The sequence below is a fragment of the Brienomyrus brachyistius genome, chromosome 6, assembly GCF_023856365.1.
Source record: "Brienomyrus brachyistius isolate T26 chromosome 6, BBRACH_0.4, whole genome shotgun sequence".
NCBI lineage: Eukaryota > Metazoa > Chordata > Actinopteri > Osteoglossiformes > Mormyridae > Brienomyrus > Brienomyrus brachyistius.
The window spans coordinates 5944494-5961528 of record NC_064538.1 but is presented as its reverse complement, the minus strand read 5'-3'; the positions used below and the strand labels follow the sequence as shown (position 1 = coordinate 5961528).

At 50.6% G+C, this 17035-nt stretch overlaps 1 protein-coding gene across 1 annotated transcript in view; it reads right to left on the bottom strand.

The window, feature by feature from the left end:
* Positions 1 to 4856: 4856 nt before the first annotated feature.
* Positions 4857 to 17035, bottom strand: part of LOC125744549 (plexin-A2-like) — a 21683-nt gene continuing 9504 nt past the window's right edge. Inside the window, exon 2 of the mRNA XM_049016518.1 lies at positions 4857 to 6557. Within this exon, the coding sequence (XP_048872475.1) occupies positions 5093 to 6418 (1326 nt within the window). The 5' untranslated portion in view covers positions 6419 to 6557 and the 3' untranslated portion in view covers positions 4857 to 5092. The remainder of the gene's footprint in view (positions 6558 to 17035) is intronic.

Below are 17035 nucleotides of genomic sequence, written 5' to 3'. Positions count from 1 at the left end.
ACCCTTATACCTGTAGTACTGTATATGGAATAGGTTGCAGACCCTCTGTGACCCTGAATGGGAGAAGCAAGTACAGGAAGTGGATGGATGGACATTAATACTGCACAATCATGACTTCTTGCTTAAGATAACCCAGCTAACAGATTTTTTGCTTTGTGGAACACCTCCCAGACCTTTGCCTATTATGTATCATGCCGTTAAAGTTAATTTAACTTTGCTTCCCGGCCTGGTGGGGGCTGAAGCGGTTCTCTATGTACCCTGATCCCAGTGTCTGTGGGGCGCTGCCCATGCCGGATTCCCCCCGATCCGAGGAGCATCCGGCGAGCGTCGCGTCGTTTGCTTTGTGTTTATACTCGGATTATGTAAGATTAAATGCCTTTGTGGAGCAGACCGAGACGAACTGGATTCTAAATTCTCCTATCTCATGTGAAACGGTGGCATTTACAGCGACATCGTAAATCAAAGTGGTTGAGGATGAAAGTGAAACCCGGATAGCGACGATGAGCTGCGTGTTTCTGAGGTTAGGGCTGGATTGGGGGGGGGGGGGGGGCGATCCTCACTGTGTCTGCAGGGTTATGACTGGAGTTAGATTAAGTCTGTGTGATGGCTTTCCTCACTACTAGATGATGGACAGATAACTCTATTGAGACCTATATAGGGAAACTATCCAGAACGAAAATCTTTGCAAGAAAAAAACGCTTTTCAAGACCTCAACTAAAGCCAGATGGATGAAGTTTTCACAGACTTTAATATAGAGGGAATATGTTCTGCCACAGGTTCAATAAAATGTAGACCTCTGCACACTGTCGGTGATCAACATTATAGCTCTGCATCTTTGGCAAGGAGCCATTGTCTCTAAAATAAAATATTTCTGATATAACATTATGTCACCCCAACAAAGGGAGATTTCGAATCCAAAACAATCTTCCCGCGACACCAGGCAATAAAATTCAGCCCAGCTTTCCCCCAACTCATACATTTATTTTAATATCCTGTCAAAAATGAGTAATAAACCTCGCACATTCCGCGACGCACGTGTTTGTCATACCTTAAATGAGACATCGCCTCGCTGCTGATTAACCTACTTTTGATTCCAGAATGAAACATCTTCACTGTGTCATACTGGAAGCAGGAATTGCTCCTCAGCCACTGGAAGAACATAATCCAGTGACCAGTCCCCACGTCTGCTGAGGCTTTGTGCTGCAATTCACACAGACGGGAGTTCGGGTTTCTCCTCAGGGACGTGCAGTGACAATCGATAGAGGGTCATTCACAGTTCAGCACACACACTCACACACACACACACACACACACACGCACACACGGCCTAGACGATGAACAAAGACATTGCCCACAATTCCACAGCACAATTAAAGTCACATTCTGAGACGAGGTGAGGGCTGGGGGGGGTGGGTTTGTTCCGCCTTTGTACCCAGCTTCAAACAGTGACGTGAAGCTTCTCAATCCCGCTCTGCTGGACTCTGGAATGTTAGTACAGAATTTAGGGAGTTTAAAATGGGGGGAGGGTTACCCAAAGCCCTCTGCTTGGCTTTATTTCCAAGGGAAGGAGTACGCCAAGCGCCGGCGCTCCCGAAAAAAGCGAATTCCATTAGAAAGGGACGCAAAAAGTAAGTTGTCGCTCCTGTTGTCACCTTTCTGTGTAGTATTTTTTTTTTACGGATTTACACTCTGTCTCGGGTTTTTAAAAAAAGTCTTTTAGTCAAAGTTTTAGGGCAAGCTGGCTTTTCTGAGGAGCAGTTGACAGCGAGCAGCACTACTTCTAAATCCCCTGCACTCTCCCTTCACAAATATCACAGTACAAAAATATGTTTTGTACAAGGCCACCAGGTTTCTAAGAATTATACCTCAAGTTTTATTTTGCCGTGCCTTTTCTACTTTTATCCAGCAACTTCTTTTAGCCAATGTGGTCCCTGGTGGTGCGGGAGGGGGGGGGGGGTTAAGGGCCTTGATTAGAGGCCAACAGAGAAATGGCGAGACCACATTTAAGGGTGTTCGTACTAAGGTGTGTTCTCCACTATAATATACAGCTTATGGCAAATAGACAGACACGTAGAGTCCTGGGGGGGGGGGGGGGGGGGGGGATTGGAGGGTGTTAGTGATGGTGTGAGTCACTCCATCATCACGGATTCTCACTGGGGGTCAAGAGTCTCAACCCTCCCCCCGGTTCAGTGCCTCCACCAGCAAGAGGCCATGAAATAATAAACCCAAACAGCAGCAGCTCTGAGTAATGTCCCCCCCCCCCCACCTGGCAATCGCCCCTGACATCCTGCTAATGGTGGATTTACTGACGTTAATGAAGGGGGTCGACGGGGAGGCCCGTGGGGATCGGCATAAAGGACCGGCTGAGCCTCTGATCTCGGAGGATGCAACCCACCCCACCCCACCCCCAAAGAAATGGGAGCGAGCACTGGGGAACGCACCCTGCGGCAATCGCACATCCACACGCGTGTGTAAACAAACACGTCGCCGGCTGCTGCTGAATCTGGAGGATCCCTTTCGACTCAGACCCACCCCAGCAACCGAGATTCCACGGACGCATCTCCTGGCAACTGGGACGGTGATCCCCGAATCTCAGCAAACGAGGCCATACGCCGGTCTGCGGCACCCCTTCCTCTGCCGGGAACACCGTGCTTGTGCCTAGTGTGCCGGAGAAGGATTATCACTTCACTGGCTGCCAAGAATAATAAATTCATCCTCTAATTTGTGAATATCTCTTAATTCGGCAAGAATTTCCTTTCCTCCTATTAGAACCTCAAACCAATTAGCTGTAATTACATGAAGTGTGAGAAAGATCCGATAGTGAAAAACTGCAGACCGCAGAATAATTTACAAGCTTTATCTTAGCCGTTTCCTTTTAATCTCAAAGAGGTCCACCCCAGCACCTCGAAATTCTGGGCCATCTGCAGCTTAGGGCTGGCTGCAGTCACAGTCCAAATGCTCCTTGACATCTTCATTGCCTACAAACACACTATCGCCGATTATCAGCGCAGCTGGCTGAGACTGCGGATACGCAAGCGATTAAGATTACAATCATAAACTCACGGCACAATGAGGAAAACATCTCTTGTGCATAGGTCATGCGTGCGCTTGATCCTCGATGTGACAACCCGTCTCTGGAGCCAAATGTCTTGCCTGAAATCTGACTTGAAGTTTGATGTTATGATATTTTTCCTGCTTCCTGAATTGTGCTCTAACAATGGGGCAGTTGAGGGGCGGTGGTGGGTCATCAAAATGGGCAACTAAAAGGCTAGCGATAGAGAAGCAGATGCAGTGTCAAGGGGAATCTTTAATGAGTCTTTTAGAGACCCATCCAAAATGAAATATGAAGAACAGAAATAAACCAGAATTATGTCATAACCCATAGTCCCTGCTTCCCACCCATGAAGAGCGTGCCATCCTGGCCCTGGGAGGGGACAGTCACCCCGTACGTGGTGCCAGGGTGGAGCAGTAGTGCTCCTTCTTGTGTGAGGGCTCCACCAGGATGAAGAAACAAGACTGAAACAACGGAGTGCTTAGTAGATTTTCCACAGATAATGGAAGGATCGGGAGCGCAGATGTTCTGCCTTTCAGCCTCTGAAAGTACTGGGCCACAGCTTCACATAGCAGGTGGAACTTTCGCTGATGAGAACATCGTGTACAGGAGGGTAGGGGTACGAGGGAGCTGGTTAGCGTACATCATGTTCAGTTGTGTGGCTCAGCGCAATAGGTGTCTCTGCTTGTGATCAGACGGCCGACGGTTCAAATAATGGTCTCAGCAGAATAGTCTGCATGTACGTTGGGCTTTTAAGCACAGACTTTATAAAAATACTCCGGGAGTGCCGGTTAAGCCAATCCTCTGCTCAAACTCTACACCTCAGTCTCGACTGCGTATATGTCTCTAAAAAAGAGGGGGAAATGGAATATGTGAAAAAATAAAGAATTTCGATATATACCCATTATATGGACCGGTTCTGTTCAGGGAGGGAGTGGGGTGGGGCGCGGTACAGGGAGGGGGGGCGAAGCAGGCAAACTGGTGGCTCTATGAATATAATATAAATGCTGAATAAACTATATCGATATTGTCTCGTCCTATATCTCATATGAAAATATATCTTAAAAACTCGATACTGTATATCACTCAAACCTACTGTTATATCCATACCCGCACACATAGCAAATAAAGCATCATTTCGCGTTATTTTTGAAGGGTGTAGGAGATTTTCACAATGGGATTGTGAAGAAATCGTTTCCTTGGGGTCTCCTATGATACATCGCGAGTGCGAAAGTTCACCATGTGAAAAGCACCAGCACTGTCCTATTCGTTCTGAATAGCTTCCTTCTGTGGGAGCGACGCACAGGGAATTTACATAACGGAAAACAACTCCAGACTCGCCAGTCAGACAAGAGCCGAGGGCGAGACATTGAGTCTAGAACTCAGTTATGGGTTTGGGGCAGCGGGGCAGTTAACCAATAAAATAAGGTATTTTTATTGTAAATGTAAAAAATATCAATCAGATCAAGTCACGGACTTTCTTGGGAGAATACCTATACTTCAGATATTTGAGATGTAGTTTAATAATAAAAAGACTTTTAAAATTCTCAGCTTGTATATATTCTGCACCATACTATAAAATATTTATTAAATGTGCCGCGTTTGTTCATGTGAAGAGCTCCTATCTGATACTTCACTGTGTAACTATATCTGCTGTCAGTAATAAAATAACAGTCTGCAATAGCACTGATGCTCATTCCACAAGTGATGTTTATTTAGTCATCCAACCTCCCAATGACTTTGTCCTTTAAACACAGACCCCATCCCACCTCAGAGCTTGTGCACAAAATCACAGAATATGGAAAATGAGTCTTTGTTATACCTTTGGGTCTGTGTCAGCGTGCAGGGAAGCACCACACTGCTTATCACCTGACTCACGATGGGATTTTGGAATAAATTGTAGGCGTTCACCTGTTGGGGCTGTTTAAAATTCCCTGATTTAAGCAGGCATATGTATGATCTGCACTTGTTCTGTCGTATTTTTCCTTCAATGATCTGCCTGTCAGGGTAGAGGGTGGATTTAATTTTGTGTATTTGCCGTCAGCCAACCACATACTTTGAAGAGAATGAAACGCCATCTCCAGGCATAGATACCGCAGTCTCCCGACCTATCTGCACATCCGCGGTGCAGTGCGGTGGAGAGGAGGCAGGCCTTACCGCTTTCGTGCACTGGACGTCCTTCCCCAGCAGCCAGTTGAGCTCCAGGTTGCCCTCACCCTGGTAGCAAGACTGGAGGCGATCCTTGATGCGAGCGTTGATGTCGCGGATGGTGAACACACAGAGGGCTGAGTCGTCCGGCGGCCGGTGGTACTGCTTCTGTCCCTTTGAGAAGATGGCGAAGAGCACGTCGTCCTGGGGGCTGATGTTGAGAGAGGCGGCCAGCACCCGCCCAGGCTTGGCCAGGTAGGCGGCCTGCAGGAGTCGGTACTCGATGCCATTACGCACACAGCCGACTGGCAGCGAAACATAGGAGTGGAATTTGTGGTCGTCCTTGCAGAGGCGCACAATGCGCGAGGTGTAGAAGAGGTCGCCGGAAGCGGTCCCAGACGGCATGTTGTTCTCTGGGGTCTCTGGCTGCACCGTCAGGAAGTAGACAAAGGCGCCGCTAGCAAAGCCGTAAATGTAGTAGATGTCAAAGTGTGACACCAGTGCTAATGTGTCCGACGGGATCTTGATCAGAGAAGACACGAAATCGGTATGCAGTTCGTAGTCCAGCATGGCTGATGACTCTGGATCCCTGGGCAGCTTGCGGCTGGAGATGGTGGGGAAGTAGTCCTGCTTCCCACCTACGGCCGTCCCGATGAAGAGCGTGCCATCCTGGCCCTGGGAGGGGACAATCACCCCGTACATGGTGCCAGTCTGGTTCACACTGGAGAGGTAGTGCTCCTTCTTGTGAGAGGGCTCCACCAGGATGAAGAGGTCGTCGAGTCGCAGCAGCTTGCACACGCCCTGGTAGAGGCTTCCGCATGCCAGCAGTCGGTTCTGAGAGTAGTCGATGAGCAGCAGCTTGTTGACATTGTCTGTGGGTGCAAGCGGCTCTGAACAGGGCTGCACTATCAGTGGAGGGTAGCAGGCCTTGTTGTCGTCCTCGGGGCCCGTGTCGTGGGACACCAGTAATGTCAGGTTGCCCGTGAGCTTGTAGACCCGGTTGACAGCACCAATATAAAGAGCCCCTGACTTACGGTGAACAGTCAGGTGGTTGAAGGCCCATTCCCGGTGTTCCGGGTGGAAGCTGGTGAAGGGCTGGCCATAGCCCAACTCAGGAAGGAGGATTACGTGGAACAATAGCCACCAGCACAGGGGCCGGGCTAGGCTGCATCTTGGGCGAAGTGACAAAGTCCTTCGAGGATCCAGCTGGTTGCCCATGCTTTGTGTGTAGCCCACCCAGGGACAAGCAGACAAAACAAAGTGTTTCGGGAAGTAGCAGGAAGATGAGACACCCCCCAGTGCGTTTGTCAAAGACTCAATTCGTTGTTTGTACCCCGTCCAAAATCTTCACATGTTTCTGAAACACAAAGAGAGACAAGAAAAAAATGTTAATAACCATGAATCCATCCTTAACCAAGACTGGGTGGTGGTGAGCCTGGAGTCTATCCCAGGAAGGAGACACCGGACAGAATCAAAGTCAACTTCATTGTCATTGTGCACATCCCAACAAATTTACTGTAGCTGTGTTTCGCAACCCAGTTCTTGGGTACTGCCAGACAGTTCACATTTTTGCTTCCACTCAGCTCTCAGCACACTTGTACCAGGAGCTGGGAGGGAGCAAAAATGTGGACTTCCTGGGGGTTCCCAAAGATTGGGATGAGAAACACTGATCTATAGTAATGGAAACATAGCAGAGTTTCTTCGAGTAAATGGCACCTGACACTCTGACCGTGCTCCACATCCTCACGGACACCAGACGTCTCCTCATAAAGATGGATGACGCCAGAGGCAAAGCCAGGAAATGTACAGCTTGTGTCTATTAACAGTTTTCCAAGATGCCATTGCACCGGGACAGACGAGGCAGGAAAAGAGAGGTGAGCCGGGTCAAAGAAAAAAAGACTCGAAGCTGAGTTACGCTTGTCCCGTAGCCGTAAATCTGCGAGACATCAGGTGGATCCCACTTCCAGCGCGGAACATCCCATGCGGAAAGGTGATGGGGCAGGAGGTCGTTTAAGGGGACGGGCGTCGCTTGCTTGTGTGACGTGAAGAGTGAGACAGAGAGTTACCGCTTCTATGGGAACACTGAGCACTACTTAAAACGGTACAAGATAAAGGTCTGCGGGAGATCAGACGGCTAACAAATGAGGCTGGCAATCTCCTGCAAGAGAAAATATATAAGGGAGTGACGTGTAATAACTGGTAAGTTTTTAATATTACATATATCTTCCAGTTCAGATTCCACAGCCTGTCATCTAAGAAGTGTGAGCATCGGTATCCACACCGCCAGCCCCCTCCCATTTTCTTTCCCTATCTATCTCCAAAAACATACATCAAGAAGATTGCGCGATTTATGCATCTTTCCCGGGGCCACGCAGTCCTCGCCGTTGCTGCAATAAATCAAGCAGGGGGCCACATCTGAGTTTATCCCTGGGAGTTAATTATCAGCGCCACGGCCAGGGATGTCCGGATCTTATTACTGGCACAAAGGCAAGAACAGATTGGGCCGCGGATCCCGGGGCCCGCTCCTGGGATCCGCTTTCTCTGGGGTTTCTCAGCGCACTTGCTACCTGCTCTCCCGTTGCACCTATCGGCGCCCGTCGGGCCGGATCCTAGAGCTGCAGAAGCTCCCGCAGCAGTGGAATTGAGCCTAAGCGAGTCGGGTTCCCTATTGGGCCCTCTGGATTGATATAAAGATTCATTTCTATGGATAACCGAGGCTAGGTAGAGAGGAGGATGCGGGTGTTTACTGGGAATAGTGGAAAGGAGACCTTTGTGCTAAAGTGTGCGGGGGGGGGTGGGGGGGGCTGAAGAGGAGGGGTAGGGATAATGTGTTAGAAAGGGGCGCGTGTCCTTAAAGGGCCTTTGGGATTTTTCCGGAGCACAGCACAGCTGGGTAAAACATGCAAGGCCGCATTGGGGCGGACTGGGGGGCGGGACAGTCAGGACGTTCCGGCTTCACCCAGAGTGCATTAAAAAGCCGTGCCAGTGAGCTGGACATGTCAGCTTTTATTCAAATGCATTTACCTCAGGCAGGGGGGGGGTGGCGATGGGGGAGGACATGTGACCTGTAACCGCTTCAATATCTGTTCTTATTAAACCAAGGTAAGGGATATCGATTGAATGGAGCAATAAAAATAAAATGGAGTGGCTCTTCCGTGGGGGGAGGCTGGAAGCGAGACCCCAGCACATTAACACGGCCATAAAACAAAGGCCGGCATACGGTTGGCCGGCTGCCCCCGACCTCCCCCAGCTGTATCTGGTGCTGTGGAGATCCCAGGAGGTCCAGGGTTCTGAGTGAGCTGGAATCTCCTCCCTGTCTCCTCCTCGACCCCCCCATCTCTCTCTGTACTTATTTTCTCTTGGCCTGTGATCTCAGCCTTGTTTGAGTCGGCACAGAACGCCGCGATTCTTCAAAGGCTCTACGGATCTCTTTCCTAGAAAGGCGGGCGACAACATCTCGCCTCATTCTTCTGCACGGAACATCGGGATTGACTCCTCGCTCTGAGGGTGGCTAAGGGCGACCAATCAACGGTGATGGGCAGTGGATTGGAGCAGCGGCCAATCATGAGCCATGTGAGCCAACTGAGCAGCTCAATGGTGTTTCTGGGCCATGGTTAGGTCTCCTATGTGCATTTTCAGCGTGTTTGTCTTTGCACAAAGGCCTCCTACACCTCCCACAGCGTGACTGTGTGTGTGTGTGTGTGTGTGTGCGTGTGTGTGATTCGCCTGCAATAGACTGGCATCCCATCCAGTGTCCCCCCCGCCATGTCCCCCGTGCTTCCAGAGACAGGCTCTATTCTCACTTTGACCCGGTACTGGATAAATGCTTACGAATGACAATGCAATCGATGAACAGAATGGGCTATGTGGGTCAAGCGTGCTGGCCTTCGCCCGCCACCCCCACCCACACTTTGACTGCAGAGCGGGCACAGTCTCCATGCTGTGTAATGCCCCGAGCTGAGCCAGAGACAGAGCGGCCTGGGCCCGGTCCATCCCACTCCATCTGTGAGCCCGGACGACGTTCCCACAGCTGAAAAGACACCCCCAGGCACTTGACGTCACTATTTGGGGGTCCGCTCGCACTCCGTCATGAGTGCTGCCCCCTCTTCCTGCCTGCCATGGTCAGGCTCTGCTGAACAGTCCATCGACCGGACGCGATCTCTGCATCCAGACATGTGATGCTCGGCTCCTCCACAAAATCAACTGAGAGAAGCAACACCAGCTGTGACCAGTCTACGAAAACAAAACCGTTCTGATGCTCGGTCCCTCTCAAGACAAGCTCCAAAATCCACACACGAAGTATAGGGGGGGTGCTTGATAATCTGTCGGGAACTCCCAAGACCGCGACAAAGGGGGGGTGGGAAGTGGAAGGCTTGGGACTATGCGCTGGAATGACCGCACTTCCGTGTGGTTCCTCACAGCCACGTAAGTCTGGGCTGAAGATGGAACCTCCAGAGTGGGCGCAAAGTGCACAAATATAAAGGCAGGGCCTTGGACCCCGCCCCCCTTCTCAAACCCCGCCCTTCCTCCTCAAACCCCGCCCCTATCACTAGGCTGCCGGCCCACCTCTGTCCTTCCTGACATCCCTATCAAAAGCTCCTTCTGCATGCAGCTCCACTAAGTTAGATCACTTCAGAATTTATATTTACGGCCATTGTATGCCGAAAGATAAAGGACACAAACGGCAATCCGGTTATCCCGTTAAATCCCATTAATTGTTATGGTAACAGATAGAAAAAAAAAAACCTCCACACACTGGCGTTTCATGGACCTGACTGATCCTTCCACTTCCAGCCAGGAAATCACAAACAATCCATCTGGGTTTATCAAGGCAACAAACTTGCATGGCGAGGGACTTCTAAACCCCGGACAGAAAGTTCCGGAAAAGGAGCAATGCCCAATCGGCGGATTATCCCCCCCCCCACCCACTCTTCATATCATACATGTGTTAAAAATAGAAGAATAATCTTGCCTAAAGCGGACACAATAAAAAAAAGATTAGCGGAAGGGGTTAGCCAATTAGTCTTTATTCGTTAGCTGACATTCTCCGCGGAGGTAACGGGAGGCTTTCGGCGCAGCGCATGGCTGCACTCTGATGTTTAAAACCCCCTTTGTCTCTGATGTCTGATGTGACGATGCCCATCCGTGCCAGTGTGCCAGCGGCCGCCCTCTGCCAGGGCCTCTAACCGGCGGCACCTGGTGGGTAGCACCTTAGCCTCATGCCTCAGCTTAGGTATTTGGTGGTGTGAAATCGTGCCCCCCCCCCCCCGGGACCACGGCGCAAAGAACAGCAGCAGTGACAGGGAGGATTTTCAAAGCATTTGAAGTGCAAAACACTGTACGGTGCAAAGACAGAGGCACTGGACACCCACCCCGTATTTGCACGTTTCTAAAGATAAAATGCCGTTCTGAACCAATGCTGGAAGAGGTTTGTCCCGTATTCCGCCATTTGCAGTGGCGGATGGCGTCCTGTATTTCTTCAGACTAAAAGTGACAACCCCAGATGGAAGGGTTTATGTAGCACAGTGTGTAAGTAAGACAGCAGCCGCACATTGGGGCTGAACAAATATAATGGTTAATAGATAAACATTAATAAGTTCGATTGACCGATGTCATTACGGGGGGCGGTGGGGGGACGGTCTCTAGAATTGGAGAGGGTAGCAGGGTCTTTAGTGTCCTGACAGCCTTGGGGAAGAAGCTGTTGTTGAACCTAGCAGAACTGTCTGGGAAGTTCCGATGCCTTCTGCCAGACGGGAGCAGAAATAACGCTCCGATCACCGTGCCTTTTGTTTGTCTTCCCAGGCTTCACCACCGTCACAAACGCAACGTCGTGTTAGCGTAACGTTATCTCTGAGCCCACATGCAGAACCGGAATAGTGCCTCTCCCAGCCTTTGAGGAGAATCCAGCGTCTTGCATTCGAAAGCAAATTAGTCCCCGCATTCAGGTTTTTTAACACTTTTGTTAAATTTTAGATGTATCACAGTATGGCAGCTGATTTATTTATTTTTAGGAGCCGTGCCAGCTTTGAAAAGTACCGTGAACACAATGTTCTAAAGTGAGCCCAGCCTTGAACTGCTACTGATTGCACACGACGAAATAGTTTATTTTTCTGAATATTATTTCTAGTGCTTTTGTGTTGTCATGCCTGATCCCGAGCCCTGCGGCAGAGCCCCAGGGTTCAGACCCGTTACGCTTCCCTGAGGTGTCAGCCAATCACAGAGGCCCTACTGACCCATATGATGACCCATATGTGTGTAATTCAGATCTCAGATGCACTTTCACCGGCTGAATGATACTTCACAGGTCCCACAAGGGAGCCCTAAAACAATCACCAATAGTTCTCTCCACAGGCAGCGATCGAATCACCCTAAATCCCATGCTTGCTGTAAAATCGCACAGCGGTGTGGCAAGAGAGCCAGGGCCTTGCACCAAACCGCATCCCCCAGGATACTCATAGGTCCAGTCGTTTCCTCGTCCCACCCCCCCCCACCCTTCTCCAAGGTGACATGCCCATGACAACTGGCCCATTAGACATGGATCACCCTCCTTCAGTGTGTATCGATCAGATGTGCCGATACCCAACCTGAAACCAGTACCGATCCTGTCCCACCCCCATGGGCAAACATGGGAAAGCGATCTCATTCATTCTAATTGGCTGTTACCATCATATGCACACCCTTGTCACCCCCTCCCATGACCCCCCAGAGGCCTGTCTGTGTTAAGTCGGGGAGAGGCGGAGCAACGACCCGCAGACTCAAATGCCACTGTCACCTATGGCGACAGGTTGCCGGGAGACAGATGACATCACCTATATCATGGCAAGATACGGACAAAATAAACCTCATCACAATATCGGTGACACCGTAACTGGAAATCCAGTGAGAGTACGCCGACCCTGACAAGCACCTGCAGCAGTAATAATCACCCGTAGATGATCGCTTCCCCGACCCGTTCGTTTTGATCGGGGCAGATCAGAAATCGAAAAATTCACCTTCTGAAGAGAGATGTTGAGGACTTTACAAAAAAGAGACAAGCCCCATCTTTCTGTTACAGTTTCAGTGAAACAGGGGCCACTAGCAGGGCGAATTTAAGGTAAAAGTAAAAACAGACAAAAGCGTGCTGGAACAGACTGATAACCGGTGAGTGAGTGAGGCTCACTGCCGCCTTAATGAAGAGGACACATTATACCCACACGGCAAGCGACTTCCCGCTGGACCGCCACGCCGGCGTTTCATCTGGCTTCCCGCGTAAATCCTCTTCATTATGGCCCTGAGTAAATGGGTCCGTTTCCGATCGATTTTACCCCCTTGTGAGGAAACAGGCAATTTGAGGATCTATCTGGAAAAGAAAACGTGCAGATGAGGCTGGCTGGGAGTGAGCGGGTTCGTGTCGGCGTGGAGCTGGGGCGGGGGGGGTGGGTGCCGGGGTATTTCTGACCAATAGCAGAGCTTAGATCTTGTCCAGGATGGTTAATGTGGATTGGCTGTTAATCTGCCATAGGAGAGGATCCCAAACAGGGCATCCTAGTCCAGCCTAAGGAGAACAGGGGTGATGCGGAAAGGAGGACAGCAGAGTGGCAGCCTGTTTCCTCACTCCAAGCATGTGTGCTGTACTTCCACTTCGCATTAAACCTGGCGGCGCCAAATATTACTGCAGTGAAGCGGACATCTAATCCGCCACCATTATGTAACTGCGTGTTTCGAGGAAATTAAAGCACACCGTGGTGTGATCTGCTGCTATTGCCCAGGTTTCTGCTAAACACATGGATGCTTGGGTCAAAGAACAAAAATGTGCAGGGTACGGGGTGGCACGTGGCTAGCTCCTCCACCGAGTTCCACCCCCCACCCCCAGAACACACCCTCTGCCATGCCAGGCACCAGCTTGCATCTCTGCTGCCTGTAACCAGCCACCGGTGCAGACGACACCTGCCCTAATGTCCTGTGCCCACCCTGCAGGAGGCAGTCTGTTTCTCCCTCAGTTTAACCCCGCCTTCCCGCTCTGCCATCTCAGGCACTCCTCATGAGCGAGATGGTGGACACTGGGACGTGGGGGAGGAGGGCTTCAGATGTGACTTCTGGGCAAATTGGCCAGATTCTTCTACGCGTTTCATTCTTATTATGAGCGTCTGCTGTCAGCAGTGGCCTTTATTAATAGCAGCGGTGGAGGCTGATTACTCCCAGAGCTTGCTTTCATCCTCTAGCTCCGCGCTCTTGCTGCTTATCTCACGCTGTGGCCGGCAAGAGCTAGCCTCTATTACTAAAGCCATCGACCGCCAGTGATCACACCCGGGAAGGCAAGGCAAAGGCAGCCCGGCCAATTACGAACCCATGAGGAATCCTGGTAGAAAACAGCAAAAATGTAAATGTGGAAGGAAGATAAGCAAGGCCTCGGTTTGGTACTGATGATTCCGTTAAGGGAGCACTTAAAGCTATCGATAGAGATGATTTGTGAGGAGTTCTTGTCTCAGGGACCCTAGATGCTCTGCCAAGTATCCTTTAAAGTCTTCCGAACGATGGCTCTTTGGAGAGAGAGAGAGACACTAGAGAGATTCCCACCTTCCAGATAATTCTCTGACTCGGTTCCTCTCTCACTGGCCACGCTGCCGTCAGACAACTCCGGACCTCATCCGTTTCTGACTCAACTCAAAGGGCAACCTTCAGACGCAGCCAGGAAGCGGCGGGTTACAGCTGAGCATGGAAATCTCCGGAAGCAAGCACAGAGATCCGTGGCGAGATAGGAACTGAGTGATGGAGACCTTCAGCACGTGGGGGACCAAAATGACCGGACCGAGGTGGAGAATGTGGGAGATTTGGAGAAACATGAACCTCCATGATGTAACAGCGTGACCTCAAGAGAAAATGCTCCTCATCTACATGCTCCTGACCCCCACTTAGTGCTTTAAATCTATGCTCCTTCTCTGCTCTTATTCTAACATACCAGGCGGCTCCCAAGCACGTCGAATTCCTCTTTAAAGGGCCCCCTTAACGATGCTGGAGCCCATCACTGCAGACGAGCTCAGTGGTTTTCTGACACACTGTGCCTGCGACAGAGGCATGTCATTACATTCAAGGTGGTATAGTGAAGTGGAAAGAACTACCCTGCAGGTATTTATCGGTGGGAGATGAGGAGTAATGATGGCTTGTGGACTGCTGGGGGGACTATTGACTTTGCAAATCCCAGCCCTCCTTGGGCCATGGTGAGAGAGACCTGACCTGCATGAACCACATCCAATGGTGGCAGAGGGCTCCAGTCCCAGCTGGATAACTGCTGGGGGGAGCTGGGTGGGGGGGGGGGCAATTAGCAGATTTGTTTACTTTGCACCGGTTGAAAGGGTTAGGGGTAAAAATAATCAGCACACCGGCCAGAAGGGGGAGGATGAGGATCTTATCACTGACCGCTGGATCGCCATCGCTGTTGCTGACGGATATTGCAGGTGTTTGTTTGGATAAGAAGGAAAAAAATTTAACCTCTTTAAGTGCAAACCAGCAGCCCCGTAATTCGTGATTTTACAGCTTGGTTCGGGGGGTGGAGGAAGCATCTTGGAGGCGAGCAGGTTCTGCAGGATTTCGCAGCAGCCATGCGCCGAGTTACAAACTTATCTTACCCAGAACATGTTTCATTTGCCACTGAATGCATTTCCCAAGTGACCTGCCATAAGCGAGGGGGGCAAAGATAACAGGACAGGGGTCACCCATGTCACACAGCGCCCTAACGGCCTTTTGCAGGGCTTGGGACTGGGAACGGCAAACCCAGAGAAATGCCCACTCATGCCCATCCTGAAAAGCTGCAAGAAGGAGGTCTGCTAGGAAGCGATAGTGGACAGGAGGACATCCTGTGGGGGGCTGACGTCTCGGAAACACGGGCAGCATGAGGCTCGGCGGACGCAGTGTCACGGAAAGCTCTGCACTCTGGAGACGGTCAACTGGTTTTGCTGGGTTTTGGGCTGACACCATAAAAACAATCAAAAATGAAATTAATGTGTTACTTGTACTGGCAAATCCCTTTCAAATATGTCTCATTCCGCTGAAAAAGGCTCTTAAGACATTTTCTTTGTTCAGAACAGGAATCTAGAGGCGCCAACGCCAAATTCACATATGCACACACCTCAAAGTACGTTTGCTTCAGAGAGCTTCTGGAAGGTTCTTCTGGCTACTGATGCACTGAGCAGTTGAGCTCACCACCGAGAGGAAACGCACCTTTAACAGCTGGAAAAACACGGGTTGGGGGGAGGATCATATCAGTCTCAATTTCACAGAGGACGAGGCACCTGGAGGCTTTTCAGCGAAAACCTTTCAAGCTCTACACAGATGATGCCCCCTACCAGGGGGTATGAAGAGGCAGGGCCACTGACCCCACCTTGGACCTGATTGGCTCCCAGAGTGCCCATGTCCCTATAACTCACTGAATCAAAACACATAATTGGCTAATGATAAGACTGGCCCCTCTTCATGAATTATAACCCTTCTCATGCCTTCCACCTTAAAAATCTGTGAATGGCCACTGCTGCCCAGGTTTTCAACCTGCCCAGCGGGGTCTCTGTGATTCTAGGGGAGTTAGTGCATAATAAATGGGAATGAAACATAGTCTGTAAATAGCAGGCGTTCAGACGGGTCCGTCGGAGCAATTCTCAGCTACGGCAGGACATCACGGCATGGATCCCACCCACGGGAATGCGGCAGGCAGGGGCGTGTATGGGGGCGGGGGGGGGGGGGATCTTGCATAATAACATGGGCATCTTTCGGGCCTTGCCTACCTATGAAGTTATTCAAGTCACAAAGCATATTTCTGAGGCTGCTGGGAAACCCTCATATTAGGAGTGACCAATCCAGAAGCAGCTATTTGGCTCAGGATCAAGACAATAGCGTTGCCCCCGCCGCCCACCCCCCCCCCCACACACAATTTCCTAAAGTCCTAAAGTACGGAAGGTACGCTAAAGTACGCTGAAGCTGCACGGCAAACACAGAGATGGACGTGAACTGGTACCGAGCTTCGGACGAAGGCAACAGAGAGACCAGACATGAACTGGAAAACAAATAAAATAATTACAGTAAACGCAGGAACAAAAACGAAAGCAACGACAGTGGGTAGCATCATCACAGGAAAAAGGGAAAGAATGAACGCCAGAATACAAAGGAGGATCTGAAACAGCTCTACAATTTAATCATAAATTAACTTATGGGCCCTCCAGTCATTTGAGGTGTAGAAAGGACCGGAACCCATAAACCGAACCCGGAATGCTGACCTTGGGAATGTAAGCAGCACAATTCAGGCGGTCCAGCACCAAACAACAGGAAGGAGCAGGTGACTGAAAGCGGCTGTTTCTGCCAGCCAGGAACCGGGGGAGGACAAAAGGGCCGCTGCGGTTATTTTAGCTGCCGTGGGGGGGTCGGGGACAGCTCCCTCCTCGCCTCGTGCCAGTTTCGATCCCAAGGCTGCCCGGCATGAGAAGCTCATTTCCTGCAGGATGCTTCACGTCACTCCACCCACAGTAAAGGACAATGGCAGCCATTGCATTTTCACACCACTGATCAACCTTGTTTGCCCCCCGCATCTCTGGAAAAGCCCCCAGTCTGATCGTCTGATGTCAATGTCCCAGGACAGCAGAGTGTAGAGACCCAGAGGTGAGTCCCCCACTGGTTACCACCCCCCACCCCATGCAAGGCATGGGCACCCCCCATTCACAAAACCTGCTCCCTTCACTCGACTTATCTCGTATTGGCTATCAGATCAGCGGTCACATGCTGAGCGATGATCCTGAGCCAGGGCTCCGTGTGAATTAAACACGGACACCCCAGGACTGGGCAACCATGCCTTGCTTGCAGTCACAGGTCACC